The 24,965-nt window shown below is 43.0% G+C and overlaps 1 protein-coding gene across 1 annotated transcript in view; it reads right to left on the bottom strand.

The window, feature by feature from the left end:
- slc24a6a (solute carrier family 24 member 6a) overlaps nt 1–24,965 on the bottom strand; it is a 72,866-nt gene that overhangs the window by 5,524 nt on the left and 42,377 nt on the right. The window contains 5 exon segments of the mRNA XM_060926718.1: nt 175–289; nt 408–574; nt 17,989–18,265; nt 18,819–18,863; nt 18,865–18,986. Of these exon segments, the coding sequence (XP_060782701.1) occupies nt 175–289; nt 408–574; nt 17,989–18,265; nt 18,819–18,863; nt 18,865–18,986 (726 nt within the window).

Raw genomic sequence — 24,965 nt, 5'->3', positions numbered from 1 at the left:
TAATCTAGCATTTAAATTGATATGATCAAGAATTGTTAAATTGATAATTGCACTGCATTATGTTGAGAAGAAACACTCTTTTGTTTCTTTCTGTGTATGTAAATACTCAGGGAAATGACAAAGTGAATCTGAATCTGATCTAAAACAATACGTTTTCTCGCTAAGTATATATACCTTGCCGGGCAACTATAAGACTAGCCATGCAGTCCGGGACGCTTGTGCCAGCTGCTAAAAATGTGATGCCCATAATCACATCTGGGATGTCCAGTGTGAAACTGATGATGGTGACCTAAAGACAGAATACAGAGGAGCAGATTATTTTTGGAAAACGAAGGCAGAATGAGATTTAAAGTTGGTACACTCCTGTAAGTTAAATACTTCCTTTTGTCAAGTACAATGAAGCATACCATCCACACCATGAGGTAGGAGAAAACAGCAATCCAGAGTGTGGAGACCACAAAGGTGACCATGAACCAGCGCTCCCAGTGTGGCAGCAAACAGTTGGGCACAGTGTAATAAAGCAGACAGCTTAAAGGCCATGAGAGGAACCACTTCACCCGTTCCCAGCAGCGTCCTGTGGAAAAATACATAGGAAAAGCATTTGTACTGAGACTATAGATAATTTTACAAGCCCATGATGCCTTTTACTAGAGAAAGGAACTATTAAAGAGTACATTGCCATGTATCCATGTTCAAACTTCAGTAACACTAACTGCCATGATGTTCAACCCCAATTCCAAAAAAGTTGAGACGCTGTGTAAACTGTAAATAAAAACAGAACCCGATAATTGGCAAATCATGAAGACCGTATATTTCATTGGAAATAGTACAAAGACAACATATCAAATGTTGAAACTGAGAATTTTTTTTTGAAAATATATGCTCATTTTGAATTTGATGTCAGCAATGTGTTTCAAAAAAGTTGGGACAGGGGCATGTTCACCACTGTGTTGCATCACCTCTACTTTTAACAACACTCTGTAAACATTTGAGAACTGAGGAGACCAATTGCTGTAGTTTTGAAAGAGAAACGTCCCATTCTTGCCTAATATACGATTTCAGTTGCTCAACAGTTCGGGGTCTCCTTTGTAATATTTTGCACTTCATAACGCGCCAAATGTTTTTAATGGGAGACAGGTCTAGACTGCAGGCAGGCCAGTTTAGCACCCGGACTCTTTAACCACAGAGCCATGCAGTTTTAATATGTGCAGAAAGCGGTTTGGCATTGTTTTGCTGACAGAAGGAACATCTTTCCTGAAAAAAGATATGATCTGGATGGCAGCATATTGCTCTGAAACGTGTATATATCATTTAGCATTAATGATGCCTTCTCAGATGTACCACCTACCCATGTTATGTGTGCTAATGCACCCTCATACCATAACAGATGCTGGCTTTTGAACTGAGCACTGATAACAAGCTGGATGGTCCTTCTCCTCTTTAGCCTGGAGGACGTGGTGTCCATGATTTCGAAAAAGAATTTCTAATTTTGATGCATCAGACCTCAGGACAATTTTCCACTTCGCCTCAGTTCATTGTAAAAGAGCTTGGGCCCAGAGAAGGTGGCAGTGTTTCTGGATATTGTTTATATCTGGTTTTAACTTGCATTTGTGGATGCAGTAATGAACTGTTTTCACAGACGATGGTTTTCTGAAGTGTTCCTGAGCCCATACAGTGATTTCCACTACAGACACATGTCTGCTTTTAATGCAGTGTCACCTGAGGGCCTGAAGATCACATGCATCCAATGTCAGTTTTCAGCCTTGTCTCTTGCATACAGAGATTTCTCCAGAGTCTCTGAATCTTTTAATGATATTATGTACCATAGATAATGTGATCCTCAACTTGTCTGCAATTTTACATTGAGGAATGTTATTCTTAAATCATCGCACTGTTTGCCCACACAGTCTTTCACAGAGCGGTGAACGCCTCCCCATCTTTACTTCTGAGAGGCTCCACCTCTCTGGGATGCTCTTTTTATACCCAATCATCTTACTGGCCTGGTGCCAATTAACCAAATTAGTTTTTTTAGCATTACACAACTTTTTCAGTCTTTTGTTGCAAATGTCCCGACTTTTCTGAAACGTGTTGCTGACATCAAATTCAAAATTAGCACATATTTTTCAAAAAATAACATTTCTCAGTTTCTACATTTGACATGTTGTCTTTGTACTATTTTCAATGAAATATAGGTTTTCCATGATTTGCAAATAATAGCATTCTGTTTTTATTTGCTTCACAGAGTGTCCCAACTTTTTTGGAACTGAGGTTGTAATATTGTGTTGTGTCCTTGACACAACATAATGGCAGCAGAGTCTTTAATTTTTCTGCAGGCATGTGTTCTCTTGTATCTTCATTTTTGCTCTACATATCTTTAAATAAGAGGTGTTTGCTAATGTGGAATTGAAAGCTCGTTTATTTTTTTCTTAGCCTTTTTTTTGTCAAATGTACACTCAAACACAGCAAATCCTCTGCATTTAACCCATCTGAAGCATTTATCAGAGATTAATTTGGACCAGATTGAATATTTGTAAACGTTTATAGTTTATTTTTCGAAGAAGCCTTTATTTGTCACATGTACACTCAAGGACCGCAAAATTCCTCCTCTACATTTAACCCATCTGAAGCAGTGAACACAAGCATACACACCCAAGTGAGCAATGAGCACACACTCATACCCAGAGCAGTAGGCAGCTACAGTATGCTACAACTTAGGTTAGGTGCCTTGCTCAAGGGCACTTCAGCCGTGATACAGAGGAAGGGGGAAGTGCTGTTCATCCACTCAACCCCCCCCACACACAACTCCCCCCCTGTCAATCCTGAGAATCGAACCGGCAATCTTTTGGGCCCAAGGCTGCTTCTCTGACCTTCAGGCCATGGCTGCTCCCTTTAAATCCCTTGTGCAGACAGGCTTTATTTTGTCAAGCTAATAACCTTTAGTTGATTATAGAGGGGATTATGGGGCAGTACAATGGTGTAGTGGTTAGCACTGTCACCTCATAATAAGAAGGTCCTGGGTTTGAGCCCAGTGACCGACGGGGGCCTTTCTGTGTGGAGTTTGCATGTTCTCGCCATGTCTGTGTGGGTTTCCTCCGGGTGCGCCGATTTCCCCCACAGTCCAAAGACATGCAGGTTAGGCTAATTGGTGGCTCTAAATTGACCATAGGTGTGAACTGGGTGCGATTTGCTGGGGGGGATGGTGGGGATCATCCCCCCCTCTGGTTTTTATTTCTGCTGAAAAATAATCCTCGGGGACAACCCCGTCAATAAAACAAACAAACCAAAAAAAAAGTTGACATGACAGGCATGTTGTGACACAGTTTTCTATGGTCTACATTGCACTCACTTTCAAAATGACCCGAAGTGGCAGCTTTGATGTTCACGAACGTCCCCAGCAAATAGATACATTGTAGATAATAACAATATCTTTGCGTTCTATGCAGGGATGTAAACAGCGCGCCTTTTGGCGGATGCCGCCTTTTTCACGGCCGATTTTTTTTGGGGGGGGGGGGGGGGGGGCATTGGAGTGTCTGATTATAATTTCAAAGTAAATTCTGTATTAAAATTACTAAATAAGCAAATCCGTTACAGTCCATGAAACAGGAAGTATAAGGATGAGAAAAAAAAAACAGTTTAAATCGGAAAGCTGCGCACAATGTGAACTGCGCCATCAGAGCAAACTGTTCATTTAATATTCATGTATTTTAGTGATTTTCGAGTTACTGTCCATTTAATCCGGAGGGAGAGAAACATCACAGCAACGCGACAAGCAATGCGAACTTTGTTGTGTGTTAGTGTTCGTGTATTTAGTCAGAGAGATACGAAGATGAATTTACTATCTCTGGTTTAGTGTTCGTTTTCATTTAGTGTTATTCATTTGATATTGTAAGAACGCCAGGGACACTTCTTAACACACACTGCGTCCTTTATTTTTATTAACAAGTATTTAACAAGGAGTTGCTGTTTTAGCCACAACTCACGCTTCCTAACAGCCCATAAACAGCGCCAACCCCCCGCGCTCACTCTCGCGCACCCACACCTAAACTCCACCCCCCAGTTCCCCTAAAAGGCATATAACAACATAAGAAACTCAACAGGTAACAGAACACAACACAACACAGGTTATCACAATATCATCAGATGTTATTGAGCTGTTAGCCTATTGTTACCTTAATTTTGTGACGTTTCATGATTTAAAAAAAACATCCCCCCCTTCTGTTTTTTTGACAAATCGCACCCTGGGTGTGAATATGAGTGTGAATGGTTGTGTGACTATTGCCGCTTTTCCACTATAAACGCGGCTGAGTCGGGCCGAGCCGTGCCGTGCTGAGTTGAGCTGAGCGGGGCTGTTGGAGTTGCATTTCGACTACAACCGCGCTGAACCGTGCTGGCTGGAAGTGGGTGGACACATTGGGTGGAGTTAGCGAAAGTGGGTGGACGTCACGTGATGTCGTTAAGCAGCGCAAACAGTGACATCAGTGAGCTTTTAAGCGGTAGTCTCACGACCCGGATAGTAAACAATAAACATGGAGGACATGGAGTCGTTAGTGTTGCTGGTCTTGGTGCTGTGGCTTGTTGTCATCGACAACGCCAACAGATACTGGCAAGAGCGTATAGATGAGGCGAGGCGCATAAGGCTTCAGAAATTCTCGTAATTCGTAATTATTCTTCTTCCGGGTTTACGGTGTTTACAGATCCCAGCGTGCTCGCGGGGCGTGTGTGGGCATGTGAGGACACTCCTCCTCACCAATCAGTGCACAGGGGAGTGTCTGCTCACGCCCCTAGCCTCAGTCGGCTCGCTTTGGCTCGCTTCAGCCCTACTCCAAAACCGTGCGAGTTTTAGGGGCTAAGCAGGGCTGAAGCGAGCTGAGTCGTGCTGTTTTTTGGTAGTTGAAACGCGAGCCGTGTCGGGCTGAAGTGAGCTGAAGCGAGCTGAAGTGAGCTGAAAAAGGGTAGTGGAAAAGGGCCATATGTGTCAGCCCTACGGTGATCTGGCGACTTGTCCAGGGTGTACCCCACCTCTCACCCATAGTCATCTGGGATAGGCTCCAGCTTGCCTGCAACCCTGCACAGGATAAGCGGCTACAGATAATGGATGGATGATTATATGCAATAGTAAAACATGTTTATAGTAATCTATCAATATGCAGCTGTTTTTGCATGATGTAATTACTGACCCATAGTGAGAATGCATGGAAATGAAACTCTGGGCTCCAGTGAATGAAGAACATTGACTGTGTGTAAACTGAATTAACAAGTCCTGGGCAGATGAAATAAATAAATTAGTTGGGGGTAGTGTGGAATAATAAATGAGTCAAGACTGATGTTAAAATGAATAAATGTGTCATGGTCAGTGTGAATAGAAAAGTTAAGCTTCATCTGCACTTATACAGTGTCTTGCAAAAGTATTCATCTCCATTGGTGTTTGTCCTGGTTTGCTGCATTACAAGATGGAATTAAAATGGATTTTTAGAGGATTAGCACCATTTGATTTACACAACATGCCTACAACTTTAAAGGTGCAAATTGTTGTTTTATTGTGACACAAACAATAAGATGGAAAAAAAAAACCAGAAATCTGGAGTGTGCGTTGGTATTCACCCCCTTTCGTATGAAACCCCTAAATAAGAGCTGGTCCAACCAATTCACTTCATAAGTCACATAATTAGTTGATTAAGAGCCACCTGTGTGCAATCAAAGTGTCACATGATTTGTCACATGATGTCTGTATAAATCAAACTGTTCTGGAAGGACCCTGACTCTGCAACACTACTAAGCACGCAACATGAAAACCAAGGAGCCTCCAAACAGGTCAGAGACAAAGTTGTGGAGAAGTATAGATCAGGGTTGGGTTATAAAAAATATCCCAAACTTTGGATATCCCAGGGAGCACCATTAAATCCATTATAGCAACATGGAAAGAATATGGCACCACTACAAACCTGACAAGAGAAGGCCGCCCACCAAAACTCACAGACCGGGCAAGGAGGGCATTAATCAGAGATGCAACAAAGACACCAAAGATAACACTGAAGGAGCTGCAAAGATCCACAGTGGAGATGGGAGTATCTGTCCATTGGACCACTTTAAGCCATACACTCCACAGAGTGGGGCTTTATGGAAGAGTGGCCAGAAAAAAGTCATTGCTGAAGAAAACATGTTTAGAGTTTGCCCAGCAGCATGTGGCAGACTCCCCAAACACATGGAAGAAGATTCTCTGGTCAAATGAGACTAAAATGGACCTTTTTGGCTATCATGGGAAATGTCATGTGTGGCGCAAACCCAACACCCTGAGAACACCATTCCTACAGTGAAGCATGGTGGTGGCAGCATCATGCTGTGGGGATGTTTTTCATCTGCAGGGACAGGAAAGCTGGTCAGGACTGAAGGAAACATGAATGGTACTAAACACAGGGCAATTCTGGAGGAAAACCTGTTTGAGTCAGCCACAGGTTTGAGACTGGGACAAAGATTCATGTTCCAGCAGGACAATGACCCTAAACATACTGCTATAGCTACACTGGAGTGGTTTAAAGGAAAACATTTAAATGTCTTGCAATGGCCTAATCAAAGCCCAGACCTCAATCCAATTGAGAATCTGTGGCATAACTTGAAGATTACTGTACACCAATGCAACCCATCTAACTTGAAAGAGCTGGAGCAGGAAGGCGCAAAAATCCCAGTGGCTAGATGTGCTAAGCTAATAGAGACATACCCCAAGAAACTTGCAGCTGTAATTGCAGCAAAAGGTGGCTCTACAAGTATTGACTTGGGGGGTGAATACCCATGCACACTCCATATTTCTGTTTTTTTTTATCTTAATTATTGTTTGTGTCACAATAAAACAACAATTTTCACCTTTAAAGTGGTAGGCATGTTGTGGAAATCCAATGGTGCTAACCCCCCAAAATTCCATTTTAATTCCAGCTTGTAATGTGACAAAACAGGACAAACACAGAGGGGGAAGAATACTTTTGCAAGACACTGTAGGCTAAATAAAGGCAATGGCACCAATTCTATAAAGATTCCTTTTCGTTGTTTGGTACTGGACTTGGTTGATATTAAATGTGTTTGAAGGTGGTTTACTTGTTTCCTTGTCGAGATCATCTTGTGACTATGACCCCATAAGGGTTCTATACCCTATGAAAGGTGCTCTCCACATCATGCTCATCCTCCTTCCCATTCTAGTATTGTCTAGGACTTGAGGAAGTGGATTCAAGACACTGAGTAGGTGATCATTCTCTAATCCTTTGATTGTTGCGACTCTTTTATGGTGGTGTAGTGGTTAGCACTGTCACCTCACAGCAAGAAGATTCTGGGTTTGAGCCCAGTGGCCGACAGGGGCCTTTCTGTATGGAGTTTGCATTTCTCCCTGTGTCTGTGTGGGGGTGCTCCGGTTTCCCCCACAGTCCAAAGACATGCATACCTAAGCTGTGGTCAGACATGAGTAGTATGGTTAGTGCCTTTGTTTGCCTTCAACTTGGCTATGTTGAGCTGCATCCTTCATTATTCAGCTGCAAGAAAGGTCAGCCACTCCAAACTTCACATAATTGTTAAAGGTGTCATTCCACGACAAACCGTTTAATACTTGCTCTTTTTGAAATACCATAGGTCACTCTGAGTTGCATATGCATGCTGCACGTGAAAATGTTCTTCTACCCCCATTCCCTGTATTAGCCTATGAAAGAAAATAGACGGAAAAACGAGCGAATCAGAAAAAGCCCTACGAACTTACGTCACTTCGAAAATTAGTAGTCATGGCCTCGCCCATAACCCACTGGAGGGAGCGTCACAGTGCTGTTAGCCAATCAGAAGCGATATGTTTACATGTCATGAATATTCATGAGTAAGAGCTGAAATCCTGTCGTTCTCCCGCCACCCACTCCTCCACCAAACTAGAACAGCCTGAAACAGGAGCACCACAGCATTATTTTCACCAAAACCGGCTCACAGGGCATTCATTCATACTAGAGACCACCGCACAATTAATGAAAAAACGATGCAATGACACCTTTAAAATCTGCATTGTCAGATAGATTGAGCGGACGTGTGCTATAAGTGATGATCCATGTCTTTTGTCACTCTTGACTGTGCTGCTACAAAAGACATGTGGCTTATTGTTTGAGTTTGAGTGTGGCAGGGTCGGTGCTGTAGATGCAGAGTAACTAATCTTGCACTGTTAGAATAAGGCCACAAACTCATAAGTTATGCAAGGTGTTGAAACATTGTCACTTTTCCTAGCCTCCTGTGTGTTTCAAGTGAGCTTTTCCGCCAAACAGCTGGACAACAATCATGATCTATTCCCAAACTGTTTGGGACAAAACATCTGGGACAGGTACATTAAAAGATTAAAATCAAAGCAAGGCTGTGCCTTGGCTGTTCATCATCTTCCTTTGAGGCTGTGCAACCACAGTGAAGGGAGAGGAGAGCAGCTGATGCATCTGCAAAGACCATTGAGATGAAACGATTAGAGAAATGGGCAGTGGGCCATATGCAAGCATTTGCTGTGTTATCAGTGACTGCATCTTATTCATGAGGCCCAATTTGGTATGGAGTGATGGTAGTTTATAATAAGATCAGTGAGAAGATTGGCATACAAAGCAGGAGTACAATATAGCAGCAGTACTGTCTATGCTGCAGACTGATGTAAAGACCATCCTCCACCCAATATGGCTTGACAAATGCCTAATCCATTTTGTGGTACATCTGCCCATGCAAATGGCTGGGCTATTATGCTCTTATTGCTGTTTAAGGGCATGTTGAAGAGCAGGCATACTGTCTCCAATGACATATGCAGAATCCTTAGGCTTGGGCTACATCCACACGACAACGGCAACGAGATTTTATAAAAAAAAAATATCACGTCCACATGGGCAACGGATCAGTAAAATATCATCAGGTACATATGGCAATGCAACGCTTGCTGAAAACGATGCAATACACATGCCACACTTCTAGGGGCGCTATAAGACGGTCCCATCGGAGACACCAGAACAATAGAAGAAGTAAACGCATGCGCAGAAACCCCTTCTTCTACCCGGTGTGAAGCACTGTCAGGAACAAACACAACAAGAAGATGGCTGCGACTACGCGAGGAAATCGTGTCTTCTGTGTGTACAAATTAGTTTTATTAGTGTGCATAGTTTTATATAACTTAATTTTCTTATTGTGTGTGAACATTTTGAAAAGCATTTTTATATAATTTATATAACTTTTTATATTGTGTGTGAACATTTTGAAAAGCAGTCTTATCCAATAAAAAAAAAAATTCAAGAAATGGTTCAGTTACTTGTTTATTTAAAAGAAAAGCTGTATACAAAAGTGAATGCAATGCAGTAGTTCATACAAAACAGCGAGAGTGCTGCTTGTTCTAGTCATGTGGTTGTGACGTCATCGTAAACAAATCCGTTCTACTCATCCAGACGACTTCGCAACGGCGCCGTTGCCAGATTTTTCCACTCTGGAACCCGTTCTCAAAAAATATCGTTGTGGGGCACCCAAAACGCCGGTGCCGTGTGGACGCCAGGCCGAAACGATAAACAATTTTATCAGATTCACCTGAATCCGTTGCCGTGTGGACAGGGCCTTGAGATCAATGCCTCTGGTAGATATGATGCACTGCAATAGGCAATGTAATACATGATGCAATAGGCAGAGAAATTCTACAAATAGCACTTTAAGCTCTGAGAGCCAAAGCAACAGGGTGAGGGAAATCACTGGCACTGCTAATGGATGACAATGAGACAAGTTTTGTTGGGCCAAATGCCATTGTTGGCAAAAAAATAAAACATCCTGTGCCAGCTGCTGTTGGCACCTGGACAGCTCTTTGGTGTACAGGCCCAGGGGGCATTAAATTATTACCCCTTCTCTCTGACACATCAACATTCCTGTGGCGCTGGGTTTCAAAGACTGTAACAGAGGATGGAAAAAGCTATGCAAGATACAGTGTGGGCCATATTGGTAAATCAAGCCTCTAATGATTTACTGGGGATCCAGGTGAAGTTTCTGAAATTATGCAGTAAATTGTGGGACGATTGATTATCTTTTCTGCAATTAGAGCATAGGAGTTTGATAACAACAGACCAGTGGGGAAGCCATGGCCTACTGGTTAGAGAAGCAGCTTTGGGACCAAAAGGTCACTGGTTCAAGTCCCTGGACTAGTAGGAATGGCTGAAGTGCCCTTGAGTAAGGCACCTAACCCTCAACTGCTCCCCGGACTGCTCTGGGTTTGTTGTACGTCGTTTTGGATAAGATAAATGCCTGTAATGTAATGAGCACTATCCACAGGACATCATTTACATTACTGTCACAATCATGTATTAATAACTTTGCTATAGGTATTTAGCAAAAGAAAGGAGCAAATAGTAATTCTCCAGTAAGTACAGTGGGGCAAAAAAGTATTTAGTCAGCCACCAATTGTGCAAGTTCTCCCACTTAAAAAGATGAGAGAGGCCTGTAATTTTCATCATAGGTATATCTCAACTATGAGAGACAGAATGGAGGGAAAGAATCCAGGAAATCACACTGTAGGATTTTTAATGAATTAATTGGTAAATTTCTCGGTAAAATAAGTATTTGGTCACCTACAAACAAGCAAGATTTCTGGCTCTCACAGACCTGTAACAACTTCTTTAAGAGGCTCCTCTGTCCTCCACTCATTACCTGTATTAATGGCACCTGTTTGAACTCATTATCAGTATAAAAGACACCTGTCCACAACCTCAAACAGTCGCATTCCAAACTCCACTATGGCCAAGACCAAAGAGCTGTCAAAGGACACCAGAAACAAAATTGTAGACCTGCACCAGGCTGGGAAGACTGAACCTGCAATAGGTAAGCAGCTTGGCGTGAAGAAATAAACTGTGGGAGCAATTATTAGAAAATGGAAGACATACAAGACCACTGATAATCTCCCTCGAGCTGGGGCTCCACGCAAGATCTCACCCCGTGGGGTCAAAATGATCACAAGAACGGTGAGCAAAAATCCCAGAACCACACGGGGGGACCTAGTGAATGACCTGCAGAGAGCTGGGACCAAAGTAACAAAGGCTACCATCAGTAACACACTACGCCGCCAGGAACTCAAATCCTGCAGTGCCAGACGTGTCCCCCTGCTTAAGCCAGTACATGTCCAGGCCCATCTGAAGTTTGCTAGAGAGCATTTGGATGATCCAGAAGAGGATTGGGAGAATGTCATATGGTCAGATGAAACCAAAATAGAACTTTTTGGTAAAAACTCAACTTGTCATGTTTGGAGGAGAAAGAATGCTGAGTTGCATCCAAAGAACACCATACCTACTGTGAAGCATGGGGGTGGAAACATCATGCTTTGGGGCTGTTTTTCTGCAAACGGACCAGGACGACTGATCCGTGTAAAGGAAAGAATGAATGGGGCCATGTATCGTGAGATTTTGAGTGAAAACCTCCTTCCATCAACAAGGGCATTGAAGATGAAACGTGGCTGGGTCTTTCAGCATGACAATGATCCCAAACACACCACCCGGGCAATGAAGAAGTGGCTTCGTAAGAAGCATTTCAAGGTCCTGGAGTGGCCTAGCCAGTCTCCAGATCTCAACCCCATAGAAAATCTTTGGAGGGAGTTGAAAGTCCGTGTTGCCCAGCGACAGCCCCAAAACATCACTGCTCTAGAGGAGATCTGCATGGAGGAATGGGCCAAAATACCAGCAACAGTGTGTGAAAACCTTGTGAAGACTTACAGAAAACGTTTGACCTCTGTCATGCCAACAAAGGGTATATAACAAAGTATTGAGATGAACTTTTGTTATTGACCAAATACTTATTTTCCACCATAATTTGCAAATAAATTCTTTAAAAATCAGACAATGTGATTTTCTGGATTTTTTTTCTCATTTTGTCTCTCATAGTTGAAGTGTACCTATGATGAAAATTACAGGCGCCTCTCATCTTTTTAAGTGGGAGAACTTGCACAATTGGTGACTGACTAAATACTTTTTTGCCCCACTGTAGTTCCACAGGAAACTGACAGGAAACTGCCTTGGCAGCCCTTCAGCTGTAGAAATACAGAACCTTTGGAGTTACTCAACACAAAACACAGAAGCATATTAGATCTGGTTCTGTACCCCATTCAGGTAAACAAAATAACCCTACAGACACATTTGAAAGGAAACCAAAAGCCTTGAGGATTTCAAAACCTCCAGCTGCATGTCAGCAGTTTTGCAAGAAGTTATATATAAAGCCAAATGCATCAGTTGGCTTTGTAGTTTTTAACTACCATATTGGGATTTTAAAAATCCACAGTTTTACTGTTTCTCATTTATAGCCTAGTGATAAGATTCTTGTAACAGCATTGTCTCTAAAACTTTACATAAGAGGGGAATTAAATATGCCCCACTCCCTCGATGAACTACCCTCAACTTTTTTATTAAAACACACTATAGTAATGGAACATTACTTTTGGTCAAAGTCAGAAATTGTCCAAATATGTATGTCATGAATATGTTATACAGATATTACAGTTTGAACATAACGTTTCTGTTAATTTTTTAAACAAAATTCATTGGAGTTTTTTTTTTAAACAAAGTGAAATGAGTTTCTTCTTTCAGAATAAAAACAGCATAAAATATAGTTCAGTGAAATTTATTCCAAACTGTAATATGACAGAGTATGCATGTTTAACAATTGATCAAATTTCTGAATCTGTCCTGAGACAGCTGTTACAGGGTGCCTTTATTAAATCTGAACATTAAAACAACTTTATTGAAAGCCTGATTTAACCACTGAATATTTAAATAACATTGACTGGCTTTTTTTCGTGGTATATCAGATATATTCCATTCAGCTAGCATGATACTGAACTTGTCTTCGACTCATTATATCTGAGGTATATCTGATATACAGTATCACAAAAAAAGCCAGCCAATATTATAATTATTATACACATACATTCTTCATATCAGCATTCTCGAAGGCTGGCGCTAGCTTACCCGTGACTCGGTGCTGTTAGTGCGGCAGTCCAGTTAGCTTCTACCCAGCGTAGCAGTAGCGTTAGCGAAGGCTGACGGTAGCTTACCCGCAACTCTGTGTTGTTAGCAGGGTAGTCCAGTTAGCTTCCACCCAGCGTAGCAGTAGTGTTGCGAAGGCCGATGGTAGCTTACCCATGATTTGGTGCTGTTAGAACAGCAATCTAGTTAGCTTCCACCCAGCGTAGCAGTATCATTAGCGAAGGCTGACAGTTGCTAATGCAACTCGGTGCTGTTAGCGCGGCAGTCCAGTTAGTTTCCACCCAGCGTAGCAGTAGTGTTAGCGAAGGCTGATGGGAGCTTACCCACAACTCGATACTGTTAGTGCAGCAGTCCAGTTAGCTTCCAGCCAGTGTAGCAATATCATTAGCGAAGGCCAACGCTAGTTGACCCGCAACTCGGTGCTGTTAGTGCGGCAGTCTAATTACCTACCAGCCAGTGTAGTGTTAGCGAAGGCCAACGATAGTGCAGTCAAGCCGGATATTATTGTTATTATTATTTTCCCTGTGTAATTTACTTAGTTACTTTTAAAATCAACTTCGACAACTACACACAATGGAGCTACCTGGCAGTCAAATTTCTCTCAAAATCTTCCATTTTTAACAACGCAAACCTGGAGGCCATGTTTGTTGACAAATTGTCACTGTCGCTCACTAAGGCGGAAGTTTTACAGCTACGATGTGTGACGTTGTGTTGTCTTGGCAACGTGTGAGTGGCGTAATACACAGAGGATAAGCGATATGATAATATTGCATGCCATCAATAAACCCACTAGAAGGGAACAGAATACATGTTTTTATTCCATGGAAAAAGTGGCCCATATGTATTATAATAATAATAATAATAATATTAGCTGGCTTTTGTTCATAGTCTATCAGATATATTCCATTCAGCTAGCATGATATTGAACGAGTTGAAGATTAGTTCAATATCATGTTAGTTGAATGTTATATATCTGATAGACCACGAACAAAAGCCAGCCAATATTATCATCATCATTATTATTATTATACATACACATTCGATGGAACAATTATAGATTTGTTTACAAATTGTCACAGTCGCTTGCTAGCGCAGAGGTTTTATGTGCAATACACAGAGGGGAACCATCAGGGCCTTCTAGGCCTTCAGAGAAGGCCCAAACATATCAGCATCTCAAATGTTATATTTAATTTCTTTCATTCTTTAATTTCTTTCAGAATTTCATTATAATTATTCTCTTCTAATTCGGCCTCATTTTCTATCAAATTTGCTTCAGAAATCAAAGGGTTACTGTCCTGAAAACATTAAAATAGAGTTATCCAAAGAGATTTTTTTGTTTGTAATCTCTAGGCTGAGAAGAGTTTAGAGCTGCTCACTCATTAGTTAGGACTTCATTGCCGGGACAGAAGGCCATCACAGTGTATGTTTATGTAGGAAATGACAGATGAATTAACAAATCAGATTTTGATTTATAGTGGGAGGGACCAAAAATTTATCACCCTAGGCCATCTCTAAGGCCAAATCAGACTTAAGTATTCATTTCCCTCTGTAATTTACTTAGCTACTTTTAAAATCAACATCGACAACTTCACACAACAGAGAGACCTGGCAGCCTGCCGCTAATCCCTTGCAAAATCCTTTGCCCTGTTGCTTTTTTGGTGTGTCTAGCTAAGTTTTGGCTGAGCTGAAGTCCCAGCTCTAACAGAACGGTTCACCACTGATAATACAGCATTTTGGTTTACTGCGGGTGCCGGCGACGTACAAGCAAATATTTCTGCGCATGTGCAGCAGAAAACTCTCACTGAATATTCACATCAGCTCCGACGTGTGACATCATGTCTTGACAACCATGCAATATTGTAAACCATATTCAACGCTTGTTCTTCATTTGGCAGAGTGGCATAATACACATAGGATAAGCGATATGCTAATGATATTGCATGCTATCAAACTAAATGAATGAAACCCGCTAGAAGGGAATTGAATATGTTTTTATTCCATCGAAAAAGTGTCCTTTATGTATAATGATACTGATTATTGAATAATATCAGCTGTGATCAATCAAATCACAATAACACCTAACTTGTTAGTTACTGATACCTACAGTACTGTGCAAAAGTCTTAGGCCCCCTATTTATTCATACAAACTTTGTTATAGATTTCTATTTTATGAATTCTATGTTATGAAGTTAATACAAAAACATCTTAGATTCCAAACGTTCGTTTTCCAGCACAAAATTAAATATTACAGAAAAAAAAATGTGTGTCTGAGCAGCATATTACATAAGAGAACACTTTTCAGATTAAAAAAGAAAACATAATGAAGTGTACTGGGTTTTGGTGCAAAATTAAGAAGCAAGTGTGACAAATGGCCCTTTTCCACTACCCTTTTTCAGCTCACTTCAGCTCGCTTCAGCCCGACACGGCTCGCGTTTCGACTATCTAAGAACAGCACGACTCGGCTCGCTTCAGCCCTGCTCAGCCCCCAAAACTCGCACGGTTTTGGAGTGGGGCTGAAGCGAGCCAAACCGAGCCGAGTGAGGCTGGGGGCGTGAGCAGACACTCCCCTGTGCACTGATTGGTGAGGAGGAGTGTCCTCACATGCCCACACGCCCCGCGAGCGCGCTGGGATCTGTAAACACCGTAAACCTGGAAGAAGAAGAATTACGAGAATTTCTGAAGCCTTATGCGCCTCGCCTCATCTATACGCTCTTGCCAGTATCTGTTGGCGTTGTCGGTGACAACAAGCCACAGCACCAAGACCAGCAACACTAACGACTCCATGTCCTCCATGTTTATTGTTTACTCTCCGGGTTGTGAGACTACCGCTTAAAAGGTCACTGATGTCACTGTTTGTGCCGCCTAACGACATCACGTGACATCCACCCACTTTCGCTAACTCCACCCAATTTGTCCACCCACTTCCAGCCAGCACGGTTCAGCGCGGTTGTAGTCGAAATGCAACTCCAACAGCCCCGCTCAGCTCGACTCAGCACGGCACGGCTCAGCCCGACTCAGCCGCGTTGGTAGTGGAAAAGCGGCAAATGTGTACATAAGAACTGTGGCTAGTTCTGCAAGCTGCTCAGTAAAACCTACAGCTCATTTCCTTATGGGTTGTTTTACAATCAGGGTACGCAAGCTAAAAATCACATTTAACACTTATTATCTTCAATATCAAAAGGCTTGACTAAATAAACTTGGTTGTTTATTGTAGCCCTGTGATAGCTCTATTTACCATGCAAAAAAAAATTTGGTGATAACGTTATTTTTGGTGAATGTATGGCAATGTGTGTCATATTTAGCAAAATTACTCGTGTCATTTAGAAAAAGTGCTTTTTTGACCACAGGTAGCTCCAAAAGGGATGCACTTACATCATTCTTTATACCATAAAACACATATTGGTTCCATATCATTGGAAACATAGTTAAGTTTTAATGTTGAATGCCAGTAAGTTTTCAGACTATTTTGATCAAATTAGTATGGAATTGTGTCAAAAAAATGTCCTCTCCGAGACAGCTAATTTTTCAATATAAAATAACATATCTAAAATGATGATTTTCATCCTAAAATGTGGTCAAGATATTGGGACATAAATATTAGAGACAACTAACACAAAGCTTACAGCCTTATATTTAAAAGCACTATGGAAGTAGTGGATTCTGAATTGTCAAAAAAAAAGTCCTCTCCGAGAATCACTTCATTTTTGACAAGGAGTCTTTGATAACATTTTTGCTACTTTTCTTTATCTTACAGCAGATTACACAAAACTACCATACACATATGTCAAAAAATTACCTGAAATCTGTTCTTTAACTTGTCCTTCACTTAAAAACTGGTACAAGAACCAGTTTGAATCAATTTGAATTTTGGACCCCTGTGACACAAACTTTGTACCCTGATTGTAAAACAACCCTTATTAAATTGCACTCGTACCTGAGATTACCGTTTTTTGTTTTTAAAGCAAAGGGTCAGTTCACACCAAATATTGATTTTGTTTCATTATGGCTTACTTCTGTTTGTAGTATTTTTTTAATGTTGAAACATTTCATTTCATTATTTTTAAGCCATTTTTGGTCAACAGCATTTCTTTACATGTGTCTAAGACGTTTGCACAGTACTGTATAAAAAGTGAAAGATTCTTTGTATCAATGCAGTTTACCTTTCATACGCTAAAACTGAACTACAATTAGCCTTTTTAACACCAAGGTGTCAGGACACCAGCCGAAGAACCTGCTCATGTTTCCACATGGAGCCAAAACATACAGTATGGGAGGTTCTTAATTCATAACGATAATGGGGAATTCTCGTCGTCAGATGCCTCAGCATCTCTTCACATTATAACAGCATTGCTACAGATGCAATTATAATGACAAATGGTTACTTGCTTTAAAGTTGTAGTTTGGCTTATTCTGAATGTACAAATGTTCATAAGAGGTGTTCACATCATGCAATGACCTCTCCCATTAAGCTCTATGGTACAGACCAGCAGTTCTGTGTTGCTGAAACGGATTGTATTTTGCCAGCAGGAAACTGACTTTTTTTTCTGAAAAGATGGAACTCTTTCAAATTGCTCACTGCTCACAAGTGTGTGTGTGTGTGTGTGTGTGTGTGTGTGTGTGTGTGTGTGTGTGTGTGTGTTCACTGCTTCAGATGGGTTAAATGCAGAGGAGGAATTTCACTGTGCTTAAGTGTATGTGTGATAAATAAAGTTGTTCTGTTCTATTACTGTAAATTGGTCGCTGGCACTAGCAGCGTTTACAGGAAGTGGAAAATCTCTCTCATTATCTGTTGGAACAACTATTTTTTATAGTACTTTTTGCACATTAATGCACTCAGGCAGGTTAATATGAGCACCACTAATCAGGTCACCAAGAAAAAAAAATCCCAAATGGGGCCATGTCTCAAAATAAGATAATTAGGCTACATAAGTGCTACCATTACAGGGGACCAGTTACAGTATATCCAGCCTATCGAGAAGTCGATTTTTATTTTAAATTTACTGGCCTGGCACAATCAGAGGATTGAAGGGTTGTTGTTCTTCTGCCTCTTCATCTTCATCGGTGTCTTTGGGCTGTGCATCCCCCGCGTCTTCCACCTGCTCCATTGTTCCCCCGTTGCCCCTCGTCCTCGCCTCTTCTAGCAGTTGGGTCTCACTGTCCATGTTATCGCCATTTTCTAATCCCCAGGGTGCTCCCTCTATGCCTGGGCACTCCTGACCTGGAATTTCTCCTGTGCCACTGCCACTTTCTCCTGAGCTCCGGTTCATGATCAATCTCTGCCTCTGTGGGATAAGACAGAGCGAGACAGAGAGAGAATGGGAGACCCATCCAAAGAGAACACAGCATATTGATAGAAGGGACAAATATTATAATCCTTTTGTTGTTTCGACCAGATGATTATATTTAACTGAGAACAAAACTAAAACTGAGAGACCGAGTGAACAGTCGATTAGTATGCAGTGAAGAGAATGTGAGGGTTAAAAACATTCTGTAAAGCATGATGGGAAGCAGAGGGTTATGAACAGACAGGCAGATGAGGATGCAGGTGCAGTCTGTAGTTCAATGAGAAAATCCAGGTAAACAAATCCGAAACACAATCAGAGTTCTCAGGGAATAAACAGGCACAAGCAAGAGCAATCTGGATGGATGTCATTTTGGTTCTTTCGTGTTCTAGTGATATTTGTAATATTGTAAGGTCGCTTTCTTACCTTATGGTGCTAGCAGTATTAATATCTGCACACTTCACTAGAAAACCCGTGCTTTATCAGCTAAGAGAATGCAGTTGTCCTGTGTCTGCCAGTCAGCTAGCATGAAGGGTGAGTGGGTGGGCATTACCTCAGCGATGAGCATGTATCCGGCCATGCTGAGGCATGTGCGGGAGAGACAAGTAGGGGGTGACCATGAGATGGAGGCTTGCCTCTGATAAGGAGAACTGGTGAGGATGCAGACTCATCAGCTCATCCACCATCACCACGGCTGAGTCCTGTTCACTTGCACACTGACCTGAGCAGTACAAAGTGTTTTAGTGTTAAACATCTCATCAAAGTGGAACAATGCTCTGCTTCCCATGCAACGTTTTTAACCTAGTAATCTACTGCCAATTTCTAAACAACCTCAATGTACAACACCAATTCCAAAAATGTTGGGATGCTGTGTAAACTGTAAATAAAAACAGAATGCAATAATTTGCAAATCATGGAAACCCCATGTAACAGTTCTCAGACTTTGGAAAACAGACGAACGGGAAGCAGGCTTCAGAAGAGGAGAGTTCTTTTATTTTTCAGCAAACTTTTCAGTGACCGTTCACAAAATAAACACACATACGATGGGGTGTCACAGCTCTCTCTCTCTCTCATTCCTGACTGTCTGCAAGACACAGAGACACAGGTTAATAGACAGCCAGTAATTTGACAGAGGTGCACCTCATCACATGTTACCTGCTGGTTCAACCTGCCTCCTCGCCATTCACAGCCGACGCTCGACCATGCCCCCGCTGCCAAATACCCCCACCGCCCGACTCAGGGCGGGGAGCCGTCCGGCCTGCAGCTGACCCTGGGGGGGGCGGGAGAGGTAATCCGCCACCACCATCTGTGCCCCCGGCCTGTGAACCACCTCAAATTTAAAGGGCTAAAAGTCCAGATACCAAAGAGTGATCCGCGCGTTGGCATCCTTCATGCAGTGGGGCCACTGGAGCGGGGCATGGTTGGAATGGAGGGTGAATGGGCATCCTAGGAGGTAGTAGAGTAGAGTGAGGACTGCCCACTTGATGGCCAGACACTCCTTCTCTATTGTGCTGTACTTCGACTCTCACATGGAGAGCTTGTGGCTGATGTACAGCACTGGACGCTTCTCACCTTCCACCACCTGGGACAAAACGGCCCCCAGCCCTCTGTCCGACGCGTCGGTCTGTAAAACAAAAGGGAGAGAAAAGTCAGGAGAATGCAACAGTGGGCCCCCCCACAAAACCAGCTTTACCTGAGCAAAAGCCTGTCCGCATGGCTCCGTTCACCGGACTGGATCTGGCGCCCCCTTTTCAGTCAGGTCAGTCAGTGGGCTGGTGACGTCCGAAAAGTTAGGCACGAACCGCCTATAACAGCCAGCCAGCCCCAGGAACTGCCTCACCCCCTTTATGGTCTTAGGTCGCGGGCAGGCCGCAATCGCTGCAGCCTTATCAATTTGGGGATGCACCTGCCCATGACCCAAGTGGAAGCCCAGATACCATGCTTCCACCCATCCAATTGCACACTTCTTCAGGTTTGCTGTGAGCCCAGCACGCCTCAGTGACCTCAGAACCATCCTCAGATGTTGGCAGTGCCGCTCCCAATCATTACTATAAATGATTACATCATCAAAGTTAGTCGCCGCATACGCATTCTGGGGACAGAGAATTCAGTCCATGAGACACTGAAACATCGCTGCACTGCAAAAAATTTAAAACTGAATTTGAGGAGAAAATTACTTTATGAAGTTATCTTGCTGCATGGACAATTACTTTGTGAAGTTATCTTGCTGCATGGACAGATAATTTTATTTGACAAGACATCTTGGAATAAGTTGGCTGCAGTCTAGAACTAGATTTAATAATCTCAGAATTGGTGTCTTGTATTCTTCTAATAGGAAATGCTAGATCATTTCAACTATTTTCAAGATATTTTCACTTGCTAAGATATATCATTTTATGCAGTGTGGAGCCCCAAACAACCTGAAAGGAAGGGTGACAAATTGGTGTAGAACAGAACAGAATACCTTTATTGTCACTGCACAAATGTACAATGAAATTTAGTTCATCATAGGAGAGCAAAGCCACTGCATGAGTGCGCACCACCACTCTTGGGCACTTCAGCCCAAGACCGTCCCATGTTACCCCAAGTACATGTCTTTGAACTGTGGGGGAAACCAGAGCACCCAGAGGAAACCCACGCAGACACGGGGAGAACATGCAAACTCCACAGAGAAAGGCCCCTGTCGGCCACTGGGCTCAAACCCAGAACCTTCTTGCTGTGAGGCGACAGTGCTAACCACTTACACTACCATGTAAGCCAAACGGAGTGGAAAAGGCCATTTTCTCATGGGATAATGGAGTCAAGGGGATCTGCCAATATCCCTTTGTCAAATCCAGTGTTGAGTAAAAGTGAGCTACGCTTAACCGATCGAGCAGTTCATCAATGCGGGACATCAGATATGCATCAAATTTAGACACAGCGTTGACACTCAGGATTGCGGGAGACTCCACCCATCCCAACCACCACTTCTTCAGCTTCCTGCCTTCTGGGAGGAGAATGAGAAGGCTCCGGGCGAGAACCAGCAGACTGAGAGACAGCTTCATCCACCAAGCCGTCAGGATGCTGAACTCCCTCCCAGGCCAGTACCCCCTTCCCCTAATACACAAACCAAATGTCACCAGCCACTTTAACGAACTGTAACGGAATTCAATTGCACTATGTTAAAACTGTTTACAATACTGCCTACACGGGTACATAGAAACTGTTTAGAACACTGTTTACACTTTTCACATATCTGCCATATTTATACTTACACTGAAAATTATGTTCATACTGCTTTTTTTTAATAGTTAATTGCACTATATAAAAATCGTTTACAACACTGTTTACACTTTATACATCTTTAATCTTTGATAGACTTCACTGCTACACTGTTTATACTGTCATATCTGCCATATTTATACTTACACTGAAAATTCTGCTCATACTGCCATTTCTTTCTTTATTTATATTTATACTGAATTACTATAATGTCAGACTGCTGTTCCCGTTTACATTGTTCATTCTGTTTATATTGTCATTCATCACATTTAAATTTATACCGTTAATTCTGTTCACACTGCCACATTTGCACTTTCTGGATTGCCACTGTCTTGTCTTTTCTTAGATAGCTTTAGCTTGTGTGTGTAACACCCCCCCCCCCCGTTTTTTCCCCTCCCCCTTTTTTTCCTTTTTATAGTTTATATCTCACCTCATCTCATTATCTCTAGCCGCTTTATCCTTCTACAGGGTCGCAGGCAAGTTGGAGCCTATCCCAGCTGACTACGGGCGAAAGGCGGGGTACACCCTGGACAAGTCGTCAGGTCATCACAGGAGTTTATATCTTGTACCTATATTTTATATTTCATGCTTATTACTGTTTGCACTGCGGATAAGAGGGAAACGCAATTTCAATTCTCTGTATGTCCTGCACATATGGCATTATTGACAATAAAGTTGACTTGAACTTGACTTTTCTATAGTCTACACAGAACCAGACTGACCTGTCAGTCTTGAGAACCAAGACCACCAGGCTGCTCCAGTCGCTGTGCGACTCCTTAATTACTCCCATCTTAAGCATAGCCTGAAGTTCATCCTGTACTACATTTTTCTTGTGTTCGGGGAGCTGATATGGGCGGCTGTGCACCATCACCCCTGGAGGAGTCTCAATATCGTGTTCTATGAGGTTAGTGTGACCAGGGAGGGGTGAGAACACATTGGCGAACTCCTAATTACCTGTGCTCTCTGGAATGGTGAGAGGTGGTCTGCACAGGGGACCGGGGTGAATTGGGCCACACTTTTTGGACTTGCCGCCGGTCCCAGCTCCGCCCTCTCTGGAACTACCATCGCCAGAGCCACAGGAACCTCCTCTCTCCATGGTTTCCGGAGACTGAAGTGGTAAATTTGACGTGTCATCCCTATCTAGCTGTTTGACCTCATAGTCGGCCTCCCCAATTTGCCGTGTGACCTCAAAGGGCCCTTGCCACTTGGCAAACAATTTTGAACTTGAGTAAAATGAGGACTTTATCTCCCGGTGCAAATGCCTTTAGCTGTGCCCCTCTGTTGTACAGGGAAGATTGACGTTCTTGGGCCTGTAACAAATTCTTCTCGGTTATGTGACTCAGTGCATGGGGTTTTGCTCTCAGGTCAAGAACATACTGAATTTCATTTTTAATTTGAGAAGACCCCTCCTCCCAATTTTCTTTAATGATGTCTAAGACACCATGAGGCTTGAGCCCATACAGCAATTCAAATGGGGAAAACCCGGTGGAGGCTTGTGGGACCTCACACACTGCAAACAACAGAGGGTCAAGCCACCTGTCCCAGTTTTTAGCATCCCCATGAACGAACTTATGAATCATGTTCTTAAGTGTTTGGTTAAATCATTTGACCAGCCCGTCCAGATGATAAACACTAGTACGAATCAATTTAATCCCCAATAATTCGTATAATTCACACAGTGTGTGTGACATAAACATAGTGCCTTGATCAGTCAGGATTTCTTTCGGAATCCCGACTTGGGAGATAACGCGGAAGATTGCCTCTGCAACACTGTGTGCTGAGATATTGCGGAGAGGCACTGCTTCCGGGTATTGCATTGCATGATCCACAATGACTAATACAAAGTGATACCTGCATGCAGATCGATCTAATGGCCCAATGAGATCCATGCCAATTCTTTCGAAAGGGATCTCGATCAGTGGCAATGGGCACAATGGTGCTTTTGGTGTGGCTGCTGGATTTACCAGCTGGCATTCGCGACATGCTGCACACCACCTGCGGACATCGGCGCGAATCCCTGGCCAATAGAAACGGGCCATGAGATGATTTAGTGTTTTATCCTGCCCCAAATGCCCAGCCATAGGATTATGATGAGTCACATGGAATAAAGGTTCCCTGTGGCTCTTTGGGACCAACAACTGTGTTATCTTTTCTTTCATTAGAGTGTCCTGCATCACTCGATACAGCCTATCCTTAATAATACAAAAAGTACGAGAAGGAAAGCGCAACGTTATGCTGGAGGATTTGCCCATCAATTACTTTCACTTGGTCAAAGGCGTGTCTCAGAGACTTGTCACGTGCATGCTTCAATGGGAAGCCCCCTAAGGGATTCCCCAGAGAGGAAGGAGGGCTCTCCCCACCCACTGTGTCATCATGAGGCATGTAGTGGTTAGCACTATCGCCTCACAGCAAGAAGGTTCTGGGTTCGGACCCAGTGGCCGAACCCAGCGACCGATGGGGGCCTTTCTGTGTGGAGTTTGTATGTTCTCCCCGTGTCTGCGTGGGTTTCTTCCGGGTGCTCCAGTTTCCCCCACAGTTCAAAGACATGTGGTTAGGTTAACATGAGGCAGCCTTGGCCTGAAGTGCCCTTGAGCAAGGCACCTAACCTCCAACTGCTCCCCAGGCACTGTAGCGCTGCCCACTACTTTGAGTATGTGTGTGTGCTCATGGCTCACTTGTGTGTGTGCATGTGTGTGTTCATTGTTTCAGATGGGTTAAATGCAGAGGATGAATTTCACTGTGCTTGAGTGTGCATGTGGCAAATAAAGGCTTCTTTTTCTTCTTCTTATGACGCAGAGCTGACACAGGAGTGCCCAAGACCGCCTCCCCAGCCAACGTTACGGTGGGATCCCCCTGGGATGTGCTACTGCAGGACTCACCCACTACTATTTGTTTCATTAATGTTTTAAACTCCGGCCAATTGGTTCCCAGGATCAGTGGGTGAGTGAGACTCAGACTAACTGCAGTCTCTACACTATGTTTTTCTCCCCGGAAGTGGACAGTGATGGGCATCAGCGGATATTTGTGTAGATCACTGTGCGCACACACTTAACCTTCACCAAACGTGTATTTCCCAGTGCCCCGCATTGAATCAGGCTTTGATGTATGGAGGTCTGATTACAACCTGAATCCACCAAAACCTAATGTGTACTCCCTTGAATATTCACAGCTATCCTGGATGGCCCCACTTGATCAGGGGAAGCCTGAGGTGCATCGGGAATGCGAATCAGTAACCCCGCCTCCTTGCAGAAGTGCTGATTCCCCGCCTTCCCTCCACATCTACAGACCTGCCCAGGCTCGCTCGCAGTTCTGGTGGGCATAGATGAGTTCATCTGTGGAGAGAGAGAGGGGCTTAATGGTGGCACAGACACAGAAAGAGAAGGGACAGTGGAAACACGAGGATAGACATGGGTGAGGGGAATGGGTTTCGGGGGAGTTG

Source organism: Neoarius graeffei, chromosome 8, assembly GCF_027579695.1.
Source record: "Neoarius graeffei isolate fNeoGra1 chromosome 8, fNeoGra1.pri, whole genome shotgun sequence".
In the NCBI taxonomy this organism is placed as follows: Eukaryota; Metazoa; Chordata; class Actinopteri; order Siluriformes; family Ariidae; genus Neoarius; species Neoarius graeffei.
The sequence above is the reverse complement of the archived record's forward strand: the minus strand, read 5'-3'. Positions and strand labels throughout refer to the sequence as shown.